This window comes from Athene noctua, chromosome 2 (genome assembly GCF_965140245.1).
Source record: "Athene noctua chromosome 2, bAthNoc1.hap1.1, whole genome shotgun sequence".
In the NCBI taxonomy this organism is placed as follows: Eukaryota; Metazoa; Chordata; class Aves; order Strigiformes; family Strigidae; genus Athene; species Athene noctua.
Genome location: NC_134038.1, coordinates 76,314,764 through 76,333,843, shown reverse-complemented (window position 1 = coordinate 76,333,843; position 19,080 = coordinate 76,314,764). Strand labels below are relative to the sequence as shown.

The 19,080-nt window shown below is 38.6% G+C and overlaps 1 protein-coding gene across 11 annotated transcripts in view; it reads right to left on the bottom strand.

Annotated features, from left to right (window-relative positions):
- Positions 1–19,080, bottom strand: part of COBL (cordon-bleu WH2 repeat protein) — a 211,658-nt gene that overhangs the window by 21,675 nt on the left and 170,903 nt on the right. For all 11 annotated transcript variants that reach the window (XM_074899454.1, XM_074899450.1, XM_074899448.1 and 8 more), the window contains one exon: positions 4,096–4,408. In XM_074899454.1, coding sequence (XP_074755555.1) covers positions 4,096–4,408 — 313 coding nt within the window. The remainder of the gene's footprint in view (positions 1–4,095; positions 4,409–19,080) is intronic.

The window sequence follows — 19,080 nt, the reverse complement described above, 5'->3', positions numbered from 1 at the left end:
CCAAGGGTAGAATCAGAGTGTTCTGACATTTGATTTGATATTCTACATGCTAATTAATATCTGTATTTGGATAAGATTGCTTGAACTAGAATCCCAAAACAAAACAAAAAACAAAACAGCGTGCACTTGCAAGTTTCTCCCATGTACTAGAAAACAAAACCATGGAGGAACAGACTGCAGCTTGGAAACCCTGGAATCCAGGGACCTTCTTTTAGAAATTTCTGTTTCTGTGCTCTGGGAGCTGAATGAGATTTGAGCTCTGCTGCGGTTGTCATTTCTGTGCATGCAAACCCATGGTACATGCCATTTCTGACCCGCAATACTATTATGCTGCTATATGCAGACAAACCTACTGCATGTTGAAGAGTGTACCCTTAAATGCTCATAACTTTCCTTGAATTCAGCAGCAGATGAGGTTCAGATCCTGCTGAGATATTCTAATGTTATCAGGCATTTCAGCTACACAGAGACCACCCAGGCCACTCAGTAAACAATTCCAGAAACTCTAAGAAAAATGAGTTTAAAACTAAACATACAATTAACCAAAGTAAGCAACATGGCAAAATACTCTTGATCTCTTAGAGCACAGGCTAAGCCTCTGGACCAAACCTCAGTAAGAACTATAGACTTGATTCTACTCTTCACTGCAGTTCTTCAGAGTGCTTATGCAAAATACCACTTGGATTTTCTTTATAGTCCTTCACACTCTAAATATAATTTGCTTCCACTTTAAGGGTACTTTTCACAGCCCACAGAGTACAAAATGATTTTAGTATACAGCATCATAAATTTTTAGGAATTAGTTATTTCACTGGGTGAAAAGCCTAAATTTTAGTCAGCTTTGCAATTTAAAATGACAAGCTAAATATTTCCATTGTTCTCATTAACCTTTTTTTCCCAAGCCTCAGCCAAATTAGTCACTAAATAAAATTTCTGGCTTCAGTGGAGCTCAGACTCAAGAAGGACTCCACTGCTGCTAACCACTGTTACTTTACAGTAGCGACATGTTCTCCCAATTTCTTTGTTCCAATCTTCCTTTTAGAATTGAGTTAGATCTTTGGACACTACTAGAAGAAGATAGAAAGGAATGAATAAACTCCATGTAAAATTTTTCTTTAAGTTTTGTAGCTTATGAAAGATATTTAAAACTCTGTATAGCTTGGTATCAATTATTCACATGAACTGCACTCTGACTTGTCTGGGAATTTAGGAGGCTGGTTTGGTCCTGAAAGTAGCCCATTCATCACAAGAACTACACACAATCTCAGAGCTCCCAACAGATTTTATTAGTGGGGTGGCAGCTGTTCTGACAGTGGAAGTTGAAACTGATGTCATCCAAATTTGGCTGTACTCAAAATTGTACTCAGAATTGATTTACATCCCACTAAAACAAGAATTTCACACAAACACGTTTTAAAAACCTCCTTAATTTTTTCCTTCCCTCTACACTTAGGAAGTGGCTTCTGAAAACTTAGCAAGTTGACCTCAAAAGGATTTAGATGAGCACAATTTTCAAAGCTGGGTTGTTTACAAACATAGGTTAGGAGGGGAATTGCATTTACCTTCAAATATTACTGGCACATTCAGGGTATAAAAGTTTAAGAGACATTACTATCAGTATGGCTGCTGTGGCAATATAAGTGGTTGCTGACATAAGATTAAAATAAATTCCAAATGTTAAGTTTTTGCTATACCCTAGAGTTGATCTGTAGCAATTTTCCTGTCCCAGACCCCTAAAAGTAAATAGAATTTATGAAAAATAATTGCACTCCCCAAACAACAATGACCATCTCCTATTTCAGTCCAAACCCACTCCATTAAAATTATGGAAATATTAGATAAATACAGAATATTTAGCATGATAAAATCACAGAAAAGATTAAGTTGGAAGTCTAGCCCAACCTCCTGCTCCAAATAGGGCTAATTTCAAAGCCTGACCAGCTGCCCAAGGATTTGCCTGGGTGACTTCTGAGAACCACCAGGCATGTAGATTCTTTCACCTTTCTGAGAAACTTCTTCCACTGCTTAACTGCTCCTGTTTAGAGGATTTTACTCCTTACATTCTATTTTTATTTCCTTTACAGCAGCTGGTGATGGTTGTCTCTTGTCCCCTTTTGTTTAAGGAAAGACTGCAATCAGGCTCCTCCTTACCCACTTTGCTTTTGCAGGGTGAACCCAGTTGCTTCCACTCCCCCTCATACCTTGTGTGCTTCAGTACCCCAGCCCTCACAGTGGCTTTGCTCTGGACTCTCTCCAGTTTGCCAATCTCTCTCTTGAATTGGGGGCCCAAGACTGGGCACAGTACTACAGCACTGGCCTCACAGCAGCTGAACAGGGGGGAGTAATCACCTCCCTGATTGCGATGGGCAGTACACCACACTATCCTTCCAGCTTCCACTCTTTTGGCTCATCAGAAAGACCCCCTGAGCAGCAGTCTTGCCAGCCAGTATGTGAAATGTCCCTGCTGTCTCTTCTACATGCATTCTTTCCAACTATGAAAAATTTTTGTGTGTTTGTGTGGCAAAGGTAAATCTCAGTGCAACATATAGAATAAATGTCTTTCTCTGAAATGAAAGATGGAAAGAATACTGACTTCCAAGAGGGAGCGTATCACTTAATAATCTTTTTGTACAACTAAAAAAGCCAGAAAAAGTCTAAAATATTTTTTTGCTTACTAGTATTGTTCTTACAGGGCTTTGCTTTGATGTCTTTGCTCAGCATTATGGTAGCTTCTTCCCCCCTGACTCAATATGCATAGGTGTTTTCCTAACCAGTTTACTTCCTGCATTTTGAGAAAAGTTGGGATTGCTTAGTTATCTTACAAGGCCAAATCTGAGTCTACTGAAATTAATGAGTTGCTCTTTTGGATCAGGTCTGGAATGTTAATCGCAGTTGCTATACTAGTCTGTCTAATCCTTCAAATAGAAACTGTATCAGGACCTAAGAAACGGTAAAAGGACAAATCACGAGAAAAATGTATTGTTGAGCAAGTATCTAAGTGAGGTTTGATCTTGTCCCCATTGATACTGATGGATAAAGAAAAGCCCTGAGATCATTCCAATAGGTTAAATACTGACTTTGGCCTAATTTATCCATAATTTATCGCTCACTGCATGATCCAAAATGAAGTTCTCCCTCAGAAATGTGTGGAAGGAAATAACTAGGTCATGATACATGCTCTTATGAAGGGACTACAGATTAGCAGCTGAATGGAGAGAGACCAGAAAGCACAGACTTTGTGTCAACTGAGAATTCAGAGGAATTTCTGGCTCCTGTCCCATGACTCTGTAGCATCACACAGAGCGGATCCCCGTCAGTATTACCAGGCCACCCTCCTTGCTGGAGGCACAGCTTCCTATTTGGCCAGTTTGTATTTGCAAAGTCCTATAAATTTTGTGTTCCCTTTGCGTGCCTACCACCAACTATGTGAGTTTTGGCAAACAAACAGTGTCAGAGTCACTTGTGCTTGAAGGCAGTTTCTAGTTAAATTCCAGGTTCTCGGATTTTCTTGCAAAAACGGCAGGAAAATGTTTGTTTATAAAAAAAAAAAAAAAAAGAAAAAAAAGGAAATATGCTGGAAAAAAAAACCCCAAGGTGTAACACCAGTGAAGGTTAGCATTAGGTGAACATATATATGCATGCACACACCCACAAACCAATCCCCAGAGTTTACTGAATACAATCCTTTTCCACCTTGCTTCCAGTGGCTTGATTTTTTCCATTTTATGGCCTGCACATCATTTTTCTAGATCAATGCATAGTCACATTTTAAGCACTTCATATGCTACCAGAACTACAAAATAAACCAAACTGTAACAAAATTATTTCAGACTTGGAGAAATCAACTCTGAAGGGCAGCGGTCTTCTGCAAGAAATGCAACTACAAGTTCAAACAGAAAAGTGACCTTTGCCTGTTGCTACAAGTATGTCACTGGAGGGGATTTGGCAGTGAGCTTTCCACTGGGAGGAGTCACTTGGCATTGGTACTGGTTTATGAAAGAGCAGAAGAAAGTAGAAGTTGGTTTTCTTAAATGATTCCCTACAAGGAGGACAAGCAAGATATTTTCCAAGAGCTGGTTGCAAATAAATTTTTACCTCTGTGGAACATTGTCAGATCCCACGCTATCGCAGTAGATGTTCTTTATGGGGCACATCTCTGTGCCATACATCGCATCCGCCTCAGCTGAGTCCATGCAGCCATTGACAAGCTTGGTGTCTCTCAACCTCATACTGTCATTTTGTGAATCCAAAGATACAATGTCAGATGGAGAGCTCACAACACCTGAGTCTTCTGTGGTGTCCTCAGATGCAAAACAGCTGCTTTCTGATGCTGTTTCTTCCACCTCTAATAGCTCCAGAACTGCATCATCCACTACATAAACGTTATCATTTGCAGGCAGCAGGCTCTCTAAATGAAATATAGCAAGGAAAGTTAGCTGAAAGTCACCAGCACATAAACGCAGACAGCTATTCCTCTGTAACTGGAAAAAACCACATGTAATACATTAGAAATAGTAGGATGAAGTTCAGTATTTGTATATAGGATGAAGATGATTTGAAAAGTGACAAAACTTTTGCCCCTCTTTGCTTTTAGAAACGTGGTTTGCTATGTCTGTCCTGCAGAGTTTGGGTTTAATAACTTTCATAGCAAATCTTTTTCCTTACTTCTAAGAAGAAACAACTTTCCAGTGACAGTTTCTTGGGGAATTAGACTTAAGTTTAAATGATGTGGTGCAAGAAATCATTCCTGTTATTGCTTCTGACAACATAATCTCATTACTCTGCTTCCATGCTGCCAAACAGTTCATGACATTTCCAAGTAAGAAGTCTAGACACAGGTAAAAATAGGCAGCATTTCCCAGTCAGGACACTGAACTGGTAAACTGGATCTACTGCTGGTCCACTGGGTGTCACTTTATTTTACCACCTTTCACCTTCCTAGGTGTTAAGTAGAATATCAATTGCCTCTTTTTCAAAGAGTACAAAATCTACTAAAAAGTGTTCAGAAAAGTAGACATTACCATGCATAAAAGCAGAACCTTTTCCAACGTTTAGACATTTACAAAGGAGATCAAGGGATATGCCCTCTGCATGTTTAATTCTACTAAAAGTTGCAAATTTTGAGATATTAGACACAGTACAATTTTTCATACTCTGTTTTAGTTTGGTTCCTATGAGATATTTGGGTTTTCTTCTTTTTTTTTTTTTTTTTTTTTTTGTGAAAAATACAGTTTTGTTATTTCCCTTAAGAAATGTGCAACTCTAGGATCCATCCTGCAATTATGCCATTAGAGAGGAACTCCCAACAAGGTCAATAATTTCAACAACTGAAATTATTGAGTGCCTAAAGACAGAATCAAGCCCAAACATACTCCTTTTGATCAAAAGGAATCAATAAAGACTAATCTAAATGTTTAATTTGGAGTTATAAGTGTGCTCCATTCTCTTCTTCAACGTCAGTAAGCAAAAGGAAGATTAAACAACAGTTTATGGTTTGCTCCTGCAGACACTTGTGGTACATGTTAATTATATGAGAAGTCGCAGGTCTCCAAGCATGACTAAGATTAAACATACACTTCACTGTTTTTAAGGGTCAGAATCTACAACTTTTTGAAGCATAGATGAAGCTACAGCTCAATAGAGCGATCAACAGAAAGAAATGCTTTTGTCTTATGTGGCATACACAGAAGTATTTAAGTCATAGAACTGAAAAAAAGTTTGTCAAAAAATTTCATAGAAATAACTTTGTAAGGGTGTATCTTAACACTGAAGCTCTAGTAAAACTCAAATAATAATCAAACCAACATTCTCCTTGACTGAGGTTACAAGATGCCATTAAGTACTGAAATTGATTTCTGACAGCAGAAGCAATAAAATTCAGAGGGTTACAAATCATGATTAAAGTTGTAAGTGCTGTCAAGCATCTATATTAATGATGGAAGATGATCCGAAGACTCTATTGAGACTTTGGAAGTAATGTTACTTGATTTCTTTGACCTTATTTTCTATAACATTAGCTCTAGGTTCCAGATTTAAACCAAGAGAGCGTTCAGTCTAAAAATGGCAATTACAGGAACTAATTATGTGTCATTGAATGGGTTAGAGTATGCTCATGACAGAACTACAGTCAGGAAAACACCAATGTCAGGGAGAAATATGAATAATTTGACATTAAATACCAAATAATAAAACCCCACAAAAACAGACAGTAAATGAATAGCTAAGAGTATATGGCCTGCTTGGCTTTCAAACAAACAAAAAACCCCAGTAACAACCCACCACCAAAGCATTAGTAAAAGCTACAGTATGTTAAAATCAGAACAAAGTAGGATGGCAAAGCAATCAATTTGAAGAGTGGAAGTTGAAGAGTGAAAGCACGAGGGAAGATTTTGCAGTAATGCACAATGCAGTATACCTTGGTGCAAAGAGACCTCTATATAACACAGGCCACACTTGTTGTCACCAAGATGCCATAAACGACCTCCACCCTATAGCTGGCACAGCAATTTATAACAAAGTACCTACTTCTAGTTTCTGACACGAGGATGGCAGGCTTTTCCTCCCTAGCTGTCTTTCTCATTTCCTCATCCTCTTCTCGCCTGCCTGCAACTATTTCCTGCATTTTACCGCTCAGGGATTTAGATCTTTTTGGTCACACAGTCCTACTTGCCTACTGTAGTAGTAAGACTCGAGTCCTTCCCTGACGTGATTCAGCAAGCTGCTCCATGGCAGGATCTCCATCCCCCAGCCCATTCTTCCCACATACTGACAAACAAAATGAAAACCAATTCTCTTATTATCAGGGTCCACATGCAAATTGATTCCTATCTGTTACGTCTGGATCTTGGCAGCTGAATCATCCAGTCCAGTGTAAGAACCCCCTCATTCAACAGCAGTTTTATTCAGAAACACAGAACTAAAGAAAGACATCTTTCTATTCAACGATTAAATTCCCTGTGCTCAAGCAAAACAAGTGTCCCTCTTTCCTCAAGACTATCAGTTTGTCAAAGAGCTTCTCTAATCTTCTATCTTCACCGAGAAGATCCATTAATTTTTAACACAGTTAATATCTGGCACTGCACAGAGTTGCTGGCTAAGGCAAACTGTTTTGATTGCCACTATTACTTGTCTGAACATGAAAGCACACACATAAAACATGACTGCTATGGTTCTGTGTCATGTTAACAACCTTATTTCAGCTAAGAGCACCACTGAAACACCCCTGTTTTAAAGCTGAGCCATCCTTGGATGAATTAAGTAGGAATCTATTCTTCCTTCTACATGCTTGATTAAGTCTCCACTGATGCAAACTGAAGATGGATGGGCATTACTGGATAATGATAGATGACATGAAAAAAGCCAACTTCAACTTTACTGACTGGTCTTGTATCCAGGAGCCAGAAACTACATTTTAAAACTTTCTAGTTCTACACAGAGTAGAGGGTAACACACAGTAGTAGATGTGATTCTGTTTTGTGATTTTTGCATATATTTTCTCAGAGGGAGTGCAGATGAAAAACACCACACACTAAGCACAGTGTGATCACAATGATGGCAGCTGCTGAGGTTATGTTTTGGTCGAATAAAGAAAAATCTCAACATTTGTTTCTCTCTTCTCTGTCATGACACTAAGAAAATTTCAATATGGACTCTGATCTTCAAGACCTCATGTAGACACATTCAGGTTAAGACTGAATATTCATCAAATACTTCAGGATCAGACACACAATAACTATTGCCACAGATAATACATTACTGACACACTGCTGTACCTCAGAAGACCGTGCATTTCCAAATATATAACAATGCTTAGATCTTTTTTAGCAATGTGTGACCCTGTTCAGTGGCTTCAGGTGGAGGTGGGGTGTGATATTGAAAGGGGTGTAGAACTTGGTCCGCGGTCTCCAAGTAATACTGTGAAATCTCCGTGGGACATCTCACCCACATGTGAAATTGGAGAGTGTCCCTCAATGCCCTGCATTGCCACTTACTTAGGTCCTGCTCCAGGTTGCAGACTGTGCAATACCCAACTAAGTGCCATACCAGGGATCTCCCCTGCTTAGCAGCAGCAGTGCTGTCGCTGAACAATTAGGTCAGCCACAAGTTACAAAGGCTTTCTTGCAGGGGGGACTTGGATGTCTATTTGCAAGAATGTTTCTCGTGATCACCAAGAGGGAAAGAGGAGAGTAGCTCATCAGTAAAGAATGTGAGCTTCTTGTTTAACACAAAAGAGATCTTGTCGCTTTAATCTCAATAGGCTGCAAGTAATTAGGAAAACACTGAACTCTGAGTTTAGAGGAGTCATATCTGCACTCGTGCAGTTTGATATCGCGTATATGTACACATTACTCATACAGAATGCCAATGATGGGGAGACAGATAAACCTCACCTGATTTAAATGCTAATCAGCACTTTCAGAAATGAAGATTTAATTCACTAGGTGAAGGCTACCATGGCTAAAATACTCACTTTGATTACTACTACGAAAATAGCCACCACTGACTTTGAATGACATTAGAATCTAAACCTAAAAAATGCATATCCTACCCAGACTTAGAAAATCCGTCACCAAATACCAAGCCATCACTTCCTCTGAGTCCAGCAGGCACAGGGCATAAGTCTTGTCAGACTATAACTGTTCACTAAGTGCTGTGACCTTCTGGTTTTACAGCATTGCCGGTGGCTTACTGTCACATCCAATAATGACAGAAACAGTATATTCAAAAGCATTTTAAAAGAGGTAAGAGTTGATTTAACCCCTACATGCTGAATAATCTGAACTTTATAATTGTTTTAGAGATGCAGAGTTCCTCTAATTCCTCTGAGTTCTTGCTAAGAGGTTGGTAATTGTTTTCCAATTTCTTTCATCACTTGTTCCACTGCCAAAAAACATTCTTTTCATGGACTAAAATTCCTTTGCTGTAGTTCAAAGGGTCTATTACAATGAAGTTGTAAAAAATATTACAAACTTCATGATGTTAAAGAATATTTTTTCTTATAACGATCCCCAAATTACAACATAATTATTTCAATGAGAGAACTTAAAACTTCTAGTGAGAGAAAGAAACACTGCTCTGATTATTTGTATTGGTGGTAAAAAGTTAGGTCATCACAAAAGACCCGTATTAAAAAAGTGTATTTTTTCATACACTGGGTAGAAGGCTTGTGGAAGAAACGGGAAAAGAGAGCATTTATTATTGCAATGTTTAACAGAGATTATGAAAATGGACCACACAGGATTGGCTTAAGAGTTTTGACACAGGTACAATGTGTTCTGGTTACATTTTACTCATTTTGCTCATCAATCAAAAACCTGTATGTAGAGATAGGTGTTAAAACCATTCAGTGAGGAGTTAAAGCACAAGACAGTATGGGCAGACTTCTCTCTATCACAATTAAGACTGTTTAATCCAATACCTATATGCTTCTTAGCATATTTAAGCCTACAGGCATATTTTCATTTTTATGAAATTAAAAGAAACAAGGAGAAAATAAATGGCCACTGTTCTACACTAACAATAGGGGGGATCTGGGTAACAGATCAAGTTCTGAGGTACTTCTCTCCCAGCTCCCGTAACTGCCTTGCAGAAACTGAAGGTGAGGCCAGGAAATGCTGAGGTGAGGAACCATGCTCTGCAGCTCCAATCCTCCTCCACAATGAGGATGTAGAGCAGCTTAATGTTGGCTCAGCTCATTTAGGTCATAGACTTACTGAACAATGTAATTTGGAAAGAACCCCTGGAAGTCACCTAATTCAATGTCCTCCTCAAAGCAACTAACTTCCAGTTTAAACAAGGTTACTCAGGACCTTGAGCAGCTGAATTTTGAAAATCTCCAAGCATGGAGACTCCACAGTCTCTCTGGGAAATCACAAATCATCCCCTGGGCAATGTTTAATGCTTCTCATAAAGAACTTTTTTTTTTTATGTCAAACTGAAAATTTTCTAGCTGCAGCTTGTCAACTGTTGCAGTCTTATCCTTTTGCAGTGAAACCCAGAGAAGAGTCTGGCTCGCCCTTCCTTTTCCTTCAGATGCAAGACAGCATTAAAATTCTCCTTACCCTTCCCTTCTGCAGGCTGGACAAGCCCTGTTGCTCCAGCATCTTCATGTATGTTTTTGATGCCTTCTACCAGACCCTGCTGCCTCTGCTCTGGTTTGTCAGTATCTTGTTCCACAGAACTCAAAACTGAACCCACTTTTGGACAATGGACACAGATGTGGATTCATTGCAGCCAAGTAAAGGGGAATAACCATTTCCCCTGATCTGCTGGCTATGTTCTTGCGAGTGCAACCTAGTCTGTGGTTAGTGCTTCATCACCATAAGGGCACACTGCTGACTCACGCTGTCCTGCATGTGACTCCCAGTTCTCACATAATGAGATATTCTCAGTCTCCTTCCTAGTCTTACGCCCCATGCTCATGTTTTCCAACAGGTTCTTTAATTGCAGTCATTCTTACTGCACAAAATCTGCAAACAGAACTAAATCCATTCCTTTACATCCTAGCCAATAAGAAAAATGAAAAGACTCACAAAGGACATGTCTCACCAGACATATAATCAGAAAGGTACATATGGAAAAATATTAGATATACCCTGTGAACCTTCAGCATTTTCACAGTCAATCCCAAGCTATTCACAGTTAACTTAGTTACCTAGATCTACTCTCCTATGGTTGAAAATAAATGCAATGTGGACTCATTTAACCTGCCTTACAAACTTGAGGTTGTTAAGCTCTTCCCCTGAGGTTAAACCTGTCTGCTGTTAGTTGATATAGCAACACAAAAGTATTGTAACTTTTACAAAAGCTTTTTTGGCAATGGTGTTTTATACACCAAAGGCAATACAAGATAGGATCAAGCCAGGGAACAGGAACTGAAGAATATTCCAGTCCTTCCATTGTTTGCCTGCCATCTACAAGCAACTGTGAGGATCTGTGCACTAATGTTTGATTTTCCTTTCAAACCTATGCTGAAAATTATTGTCAAGTCTCTCTCTCCAAACAACAGCAGGTAAGACTGTCTGCTGGCTCTTCAAAGAGTCACAGGAAACTACCACTTCAAGTAAAAGCTACCCTCTCCCATTTCAGACCTTTATTTTTAATCACCTGCCAAACAAGCAAAGAAAAATTTCTGAATTAATGCAACACAGATTTTCAGACAGGGGAAAATTAACATATTGGGACTTTATTATCCCCATTTCTTTCCCACAATTCTTTCTTCAATGACTGAAAAAGCCTCTCTGACCTCTGCAGAGCCCATCTGACCTAGAGTACTGCTGCTATGGCTAAACTGCTTTTCATCCTCTCCTTTTTGGCACTCTCTTGAACCTACCAGTCTCTCACTTTTATAAAAGCCTTGTTTGGACGCTCTGACAACTCTACACCATAGCCAGTAACCAGATTGCCTTATTTGAAGGGATCAGATGTCACAAAAGCAACATGAAGAGCAAAATGCTCTTTGACAGGAAAAGGATCATGTGTCAAAGTAGATCTTTCCTTGATTAACTGGAGAACATTGCCACTTGGCTTAAAGAAGGATAGATTTTAAAAAAACAAGTCAGTAGGGTGAGTTGTTCATTTACTTTTATACACAATGAAGTATGATGGGGAGACTTTTACAACAGTTCCTGGTGTTCACTTTCTGAGATTAACAGCAAGCTAGAATGACTCACAAGGTGCTTTTCTGGGTCTAGTTGCTTCTTAGGTGTGAGGAGAGGGGAAGTGTGCCTAATCCGCGCAGTTCAAAAAACTATGAGGAGCAGGAAAACATGGAAATATATTTAAGAGCATATAATAGATACCTTCAGATTTGCACTTTATAAATCACTATGTGTAACACTGGTAACATGCCGTGATCAATAATGGGGCTCTTTGGAGTCCTTTGTGGGAAAGAAGAATCTAAATCTAAAACCAGAGACTGCCCAATACAATGAGACTGGTGAAGAAATAAACCACTCTCCACATTTTTCTGGGAATTATCAGGTTTAAGTGATAGATTTTGGCAATCCACAGCCTTTACAGCGGTGGTCAGCTTCCATTCAAGCACACTGCAGAATCTAAACATATGGACTGTGAAGGTGATTTTCACGAGCCACCTTAGAGAACACACTATAAAATTGCCTGAAAAGTGTAAGCAGTGTGATGATTAAAACCAGAAATGATTAGTGCACCTATGCAATAAACCAGTGTTTTATTAGGTGATTTTTAAGACCACAAAAAAAAAAGGCTGTTTGCTCAACTTTTCTTTTTAAACTTCACCATCTTTCCCCCCATGCACTCTATCAACTCATTCTCTTTCTTAGTTTGTCTGTTAACAATTCCATAAAATCTCTACTAGTTTCATATTTCTAGCATAATCTAGAGGAGAAAAACATAAAACACTTCTCCATTATAATTATACTCTCCTTCCCCAGAGACTAGCTGCCAGCAAACTCAGCAAAGAGGAGACAAAAAAATCCAACCCTAAACCAAACACACATACACATACATACACACACACACACGCTCATGGGATTTAAGAGTTCTTTCCATCGTACAGAGACACCATTCCACTCACAGTTGTGTATATATTTCTGATTAAAAGTGATTTAGAAGTTGGGAAATGTGGAAGAAAACCAGGTCAATCTGTAATAAGCTATCAGTGAAACCATTAGGTATTACACACATTAAAAAAAAAAAATTTGAACAGTTGCTTTCTACTTATGGGGACAAAGGATACTTGCCTTGGTCATGTAAGCACTTCTATTGAGAACTGCTGCACAAATCAGAAAAAATATTGTTAGTATGTTCCTAGTAATGCAGACTTACTATGCAGTAATGGCCACAAATACTGGTTTTGCTTAATACCAAAAGCTAAGAGTCACCTCCAGGCTGGAGTGGTGGTTAACAAAATAGGATTTCATCACTTGCAGATTTTTTTCTTATCCATCATTACAGCACCTCAGTCCATTCAGATCTGTGATGTTGCCCTTCAGTTCCCCCATCAGTGCATCCATCATTTTCCCTTACATCACCTTCTGTCTTTGTACAGGATAGTATCTATAGTATCATCTGAAGTCAGACAGAGCCCTGAGAAAATTAAATGTTTCATGCACAAACCACCTGTCTAACTTACAATTAGGATGGCACAAAATAACTCCATTTAATTGGCCAAAACATGCTTCAGCCAAACCACCAATAACATAAATACCTTCACAGAAGATTTTCAACAGCTAGCTCCAAATTTAGACATGAAAAACATTTTCACACACTTCTATGCTATGAGGACACAAAGCTCTACTCTGACCTCTTTTGATGTACATTAACTGACTTCTCTTGGGCCTGCTGATCAATGGAATACCTGCTACCCCCTCCAAAGTTCAAGCAACAGGCTTTTCAATATACTTTGGCTGGTGGTTTATTATAACCTAGAAGAGCATGCTCCTTTTCTGAGTTTAGTTATTATACATTTTACTGCACATTCACACTCGATTACTATCATATTCTCATAGCTGTAAGATGTCCAATGATGTCATCAATAAAAGTATGTATCTGGAGAGGCACTGCATAGAGTACCTGAACACTTCTCATCCCTAAGACATTTTGCCTTCTGAAACTGCCCAGCGAAGAATGAATTATTCTTGAAGAGAACAAAACTGAGGACCAGAGAATGCTAAGTACTCCCTGAAGATCATTCCGTTTTCAAAGGACATTTCCTGGGCGCTCTGAAGACCAGACTCCCATGCTGGGAGGAGGGCAAACTGAGGGCAGTGAGCCCAGGACAGTGCATGCCAAGCACGCTCACCACCTAAACCATTGCCAGGCACCCTGGAGCTACGCTAGCAGCAAAGAGCCACAGACTTGCTGCAGAAGCCCATAAAGGCAATTGGTTTTATGGAAAGATGGTAAGAGACAGACTTCTTTTTCAGTAACATAAACATAACCAAGAAATCACTGCATGGGGCAACAATCAAATGCAGGGTATCATAAACTCCACTTCAGGCTCCGGTCATGAGATAATCTTTTTCAGCAGTGCACACTGAAGCTCTCCCTGGGAGCCTAGTAAGGAGAGGAATACTGGACAGGTAGAGAACAAAGTGCTCACAGAGGAGCTCTGCTGTCTTGCCACCACTCCTCCTTGACAGCAGATGGACTAGATCAGATTATTTCAGGCATAAGCAGAGATGGGAATACTTAAATCAGAGCTGAATTTGGCCTGCTCTTTCATAGTCCTCTTGTGAAGTCAATTATCTCATCAATCGTGCTCTGCCCTGGGGCTCTCTTTCCCTATTAACTTGAAATACCAGGAGGAAGAAATGCAAACATGCAAGAGTGGTAACTGGATGTTATGCTCTGTACTGATTTGTGGATAGTAAAATGATAATGGCAGTGTCATCTCTGGTGCTATGGTGAACAGCCTTATGCAAGAAATGGGTCATCATCTGAACACCCACCTGGAATAAATTTTCCCCTTTCATATTTTGCGCTGTAAGTATCAGATCTTACTTCCACCTCAGCAGTTGGGTTTTGCCACTGACTTCAATGGGAGTGGGATCAGACCACTCTGATTAAAATGCAAAGCTGCAGGTATCTCCTGCATGGGATGAATCCCCACAGGGAAAATTTGTCTGCATTTTTATTCATGTGAAGCATTTTAAGGCTTTCATTTACACAGTTCATTCAATAATAATGTGCATGTTGTATAATGGGGTACCTGATTAAGCATGCTTAAGTGCTTTGCTGGACCGGGGCCATTTCTAGAATTTGAAGGTTCACTATGATCATACCCTCAAAACAGTCAAGCTAGTTTGGGGAATTTTTCACCTGAGTTAATGGGCTTAATTAGGATCAGCATAAAAGGTCATTTTTCCTACGGGAAATTTGGAAATGTCTTTGAGTTTCTTTCTTTTTAGGCTTAGTTCCTACAGAAAGTAGGTTGAGAAGGTCACACTGTTGTAGGTTTATAAGTCTGTCTATGAAAGCCTCCAGTAACTTTCAAACTGGCTGCCAACTTCTCCCTGAATTAGTCAGGAAGGATAACAGTCTAAAGTTCAGTTCCAAAAGTTTCGTAAAGAGGCAGAAAGACAGTGCAAGGAGACTTTCTTCCTCTATGTGCTGACATAAAAGCTCATTCTCTATTATCTACCAGGGACACCTGAGGGAAAGATGTTATGACAATAGCAAAGCTTCAACCCAGAGTGTGGTGGGGTTTAGATGCCAGAGAGCTAAGTCATTAATGCAGAACTCCCAAAGAAATGCTTAAGGAATTACTGGATGGGGGCTGGTGGAGGAGAAGAAAACAGAAGGTAAAAAAAAAGAAAAATTCCAAAACCTAATATCCATTTTGGTTTTGAAAAGCAGGAAGTTGAACCTTCTGACATTTTCTCCTGCATCTGTTTTTTCCCTTTTTTTACCCATTATTATCCCTTTGTTATTCTCTTCCCTGCCCTCCTTCTTATCCCTAACTAAAAAAATAGTTAAAAATAATTTAAAAAAGCACCTCCTCTTCTAAACTCCAAAGAACCAGTTAATTTTTTTTTTTTTTTTTTTTTTTCCCCCTAAGAACACTACAGAAGGATAGTGTTTGGCAAATTTTTAGCAGGTGTGACTGGCCACTGTTCCACTTCATACAGTTCAGTTTGTACAGTAATGCTCAAACATTATCTTTATTCTCCTGATTGCTCACAGTTTCAGCACAAGATTATAAAACTCTCCTCTCACCTTAGTGGCCCCTATCAGACCAGACCAGAATCAAGCTGGAGGTTTGTTATTACTCTTCACATTACAGCATGTAAGTTTAAAGACTTCTGTCTCCATTGCTTTCAGTCTGCTAATTTTCTCACAGGCACTCATTTAACTCCGTGGAAAAACCGCAAGGAGTTTCCCTGTGCAATGATTTTTTGTGTAAAAAAATACAATCGATACATTGCCAAAGCCTTGTATTATGAACAGTGGCATGTATTTAATGTACCCTGAAAGTGAAGACAAATCTTTTTGGTACAATCTGTGTCCCTTGTAAGAGCAGACTGAAGACAATTATTTTATTTGAGGAACATCTGAATCCCATTGATTAGCTTGATGAATACAGAACAGGAAAGCTGCCAGGTACAGAGGAAGCTGGGCATGTTCACAAGGGAGTGGAGCAAACAAGCAAATTACAGTATATGCACGCTTTTTTTTTTTTTTTTTTACCAAATGTTTTCATTTGGAAAACTTGGACACTTAAATGTCTAAGTTTCTTTAACTGACTGGTCAGTTAATCCGCATATTGTTCTCATTTTCTGAAGGCAAGTAGAGAAGGGTTTTAAAAGTAAAAAAAATATTTAAAAATTATAAATAATCAACAAAATGCTCACATGTGTTTAAACGAAATAAGATTTCTTCTGAAAAAAATAAAATCTTTCCTCTTTTTTGGGGACAAAGCTGGATAAATTTTACCTGGTAATAAAGTATTATGTCACTTCTAAGCACTGATTTAACTTGTCTGAGAGACTGGTAGTACCCAAAAAGGCTTTCAGAATAAAACAAAAATACCAATGCATTTGTGTAATAGTCCCCAAAGTATACCACCTACTGCCAGCAACACCAGGAAGTGATACAGGCTGGCACTTTTACAGCCCTTTGCAGTCCATGGTGAGGTTTTCAGTAGAGCAAGTCAAGTATAAGAGTCGGCTTAGCCTTCAAAATGCTCCATTTCTTATGAGTAAAAGTCAAGTGAAGAAAGTTTTTATCTTGAACTTAAAGCCAATAGATTAGTTTTTCTTACAGTCTTTATAATTCTTATATAATTCTTATAAATCAAGAAGTATAAGAATTCTTACATTCAAGTCTTGACTGTTAAAACTACAGACATGCCTTATTAATAGAGTTGTTGCATGTTTTTACTTAGTTAAGAAAAGAATGTTGAAAATACTTTTTCATTAATTTTCGTGTTTGTATAAAATGAAGAAATATTTTCCTCTTTAGTTTTTAACTTCTTGTCAAGTGAAAAAATTGAGGAAAGAAACAATCATGGGAGAGAAAAGAAGAAAAATGCTAACCTACATGTTTGAAAAATCAGGTATTAGTAATAATATTCATTAGATGTTTGAAGTGAAAAAATTAGTTGTTTGTTTGCTCTAACAAGTAAGTATGTACTCCCCTACCAGTCAGTCCTTCACCTAACCTTTTAAGAAGTTACCATATATTTAACAATGTTACCTTCACCTTTTAATCACAATAGTCTTAAAACCCCCAACTTGTCTGTCATAGTCGCCCTTTCTCATTCTTTCCTTGGTCTTTTGTTTTAGGTCTTTGTCCTCCATTACACCCCACCTTTGCTTATGGTACAGTAGGTTGGAAAGTAATTCTTTTATCCATGCCAGGAACCAATTATGGAATCCACAAAAGGAGCTGACAAAAGAGACTCTGTCTCTACTCTCAGCCTTTTGCTCCCTCAGGCCCTAAAACCCAGAAGTGAATGTGCATGGCCAGAATTCTCAATTTCTTAGAAGAAAGAAGGCAGGCATTTTAGTCAGTGTTTACTGACTTAGAAGTGGTAATAGGAAAAGCTGAGTATGAGCATCTCTAAGGATGGACAAGCACTTTGGTATGGGTTTTATCACCTACCTGGAACACAGAATACAAAAATTTTCAAGTTTGCTTTCTGTAGCTTCCTATGCATTGCCTGCATTTGAATCAGTAGGATCTTACACTACAAATTTCAATGCCATTTCAAATACCAACCTTCCAGTTTGATTAGGCTCGTTTGATTTGGCCCATACACAATGTGTAAATCAAGCCTAACATCAAATTCATACCCAGGATTAAAGTTCTCTCTCTCACACACACACACACTCACACCATGTGCACATTTTGGCTGGACACAGATGTTTAGTCCCGCTTGTTACTGATAAAGTGTACGTCTCTCTATTTGTATGCGTGTGATTTCTTCATATTCCACTGTTCAAGTACAACAGAATATATTTAAGATGCCACTCACTCAAAGGTACAGCTCACACAGTTAAACTGCTCTTATTTTGACTAAGGAAGAAGAAACCAGGGAATTTGGTTTCACTTAGAATAAACATTCACAGTTTATCCACAGACCACTTGGATTGCAGAGCTGAGCTGCAAGGGAATTAGAAGAAAAATATCTTTACATTTAGTCAGGATGGGAAATGTGAAGCTAAGGTTTATTCCACAATCTGTGAGATAGGTAAATAACCAGTTAAAAACTTAAATATCAGAAAATGAGGCTAGAAAGACTATTTGATTCACTGGAGTCCCGTCCCATTTCTGTAACCAGAAAATATTTTGTTATATTCAAAGAAAATGTGCTCCCTTACATTAGGACTGATTTCTGGCTCAAAGTCTGCAAAATCACAATTATTATTTCCAATAGATGCAGGAAAAAGAGTGAACATGTAAGGGAATACAAAATTTCCCCTTTCCAACTGGTGGTACCTTTACCCAGGACTGAGTCTCCTTCTTCAGAACTCTCTTAAGGCATGAGAAAATGAAGCAGATCTGGTGACCCAAATTTACAATTTTTTAGAACTGAACAAGGAAAAAAAAATATCTTTCATGTTCAAGGAATATAAAAGACTCAGTAGTTGATACCTACTGCAGAAGTAGTTAATTCTTCCTACTGGGCTTGATTGTTTCAACAGTCATTTACCACTTGAAGTCAGAGTATCACAGAATAATATGCAATAAACAAGAAATAAAGCAGCTGATTCTTGCATAGAAAAATACAAGACCACCTTCCCCCTTCTCCACCTCCGTAAAAAACAGCAGAGTTTATTACATATAAGCTCTTCTGGATAAACAAAGAATTAATTATGTTATTTTTTGTTCTGTCAGCTTCTTATGAATTTTAACAGTGGACTTCTCAAGCCATAGAGGGGCTATACGGAAGCTTATCTGCATACTGCACATGAAATACCTGAATAAGAAGTGTATAAACAGTGGCAGCAAGTTTGTCTCACTGTCCTTGAGGGGGGAGTTCATAGTTTTGCAATGACATTAGAAAACAACATGGCTGTAATTTTCAAGGGATGGAATAAGTTACATTCTGTCTTCTAAAATAACATGTATTTTAGTATGGAAAGTTAAATGGTG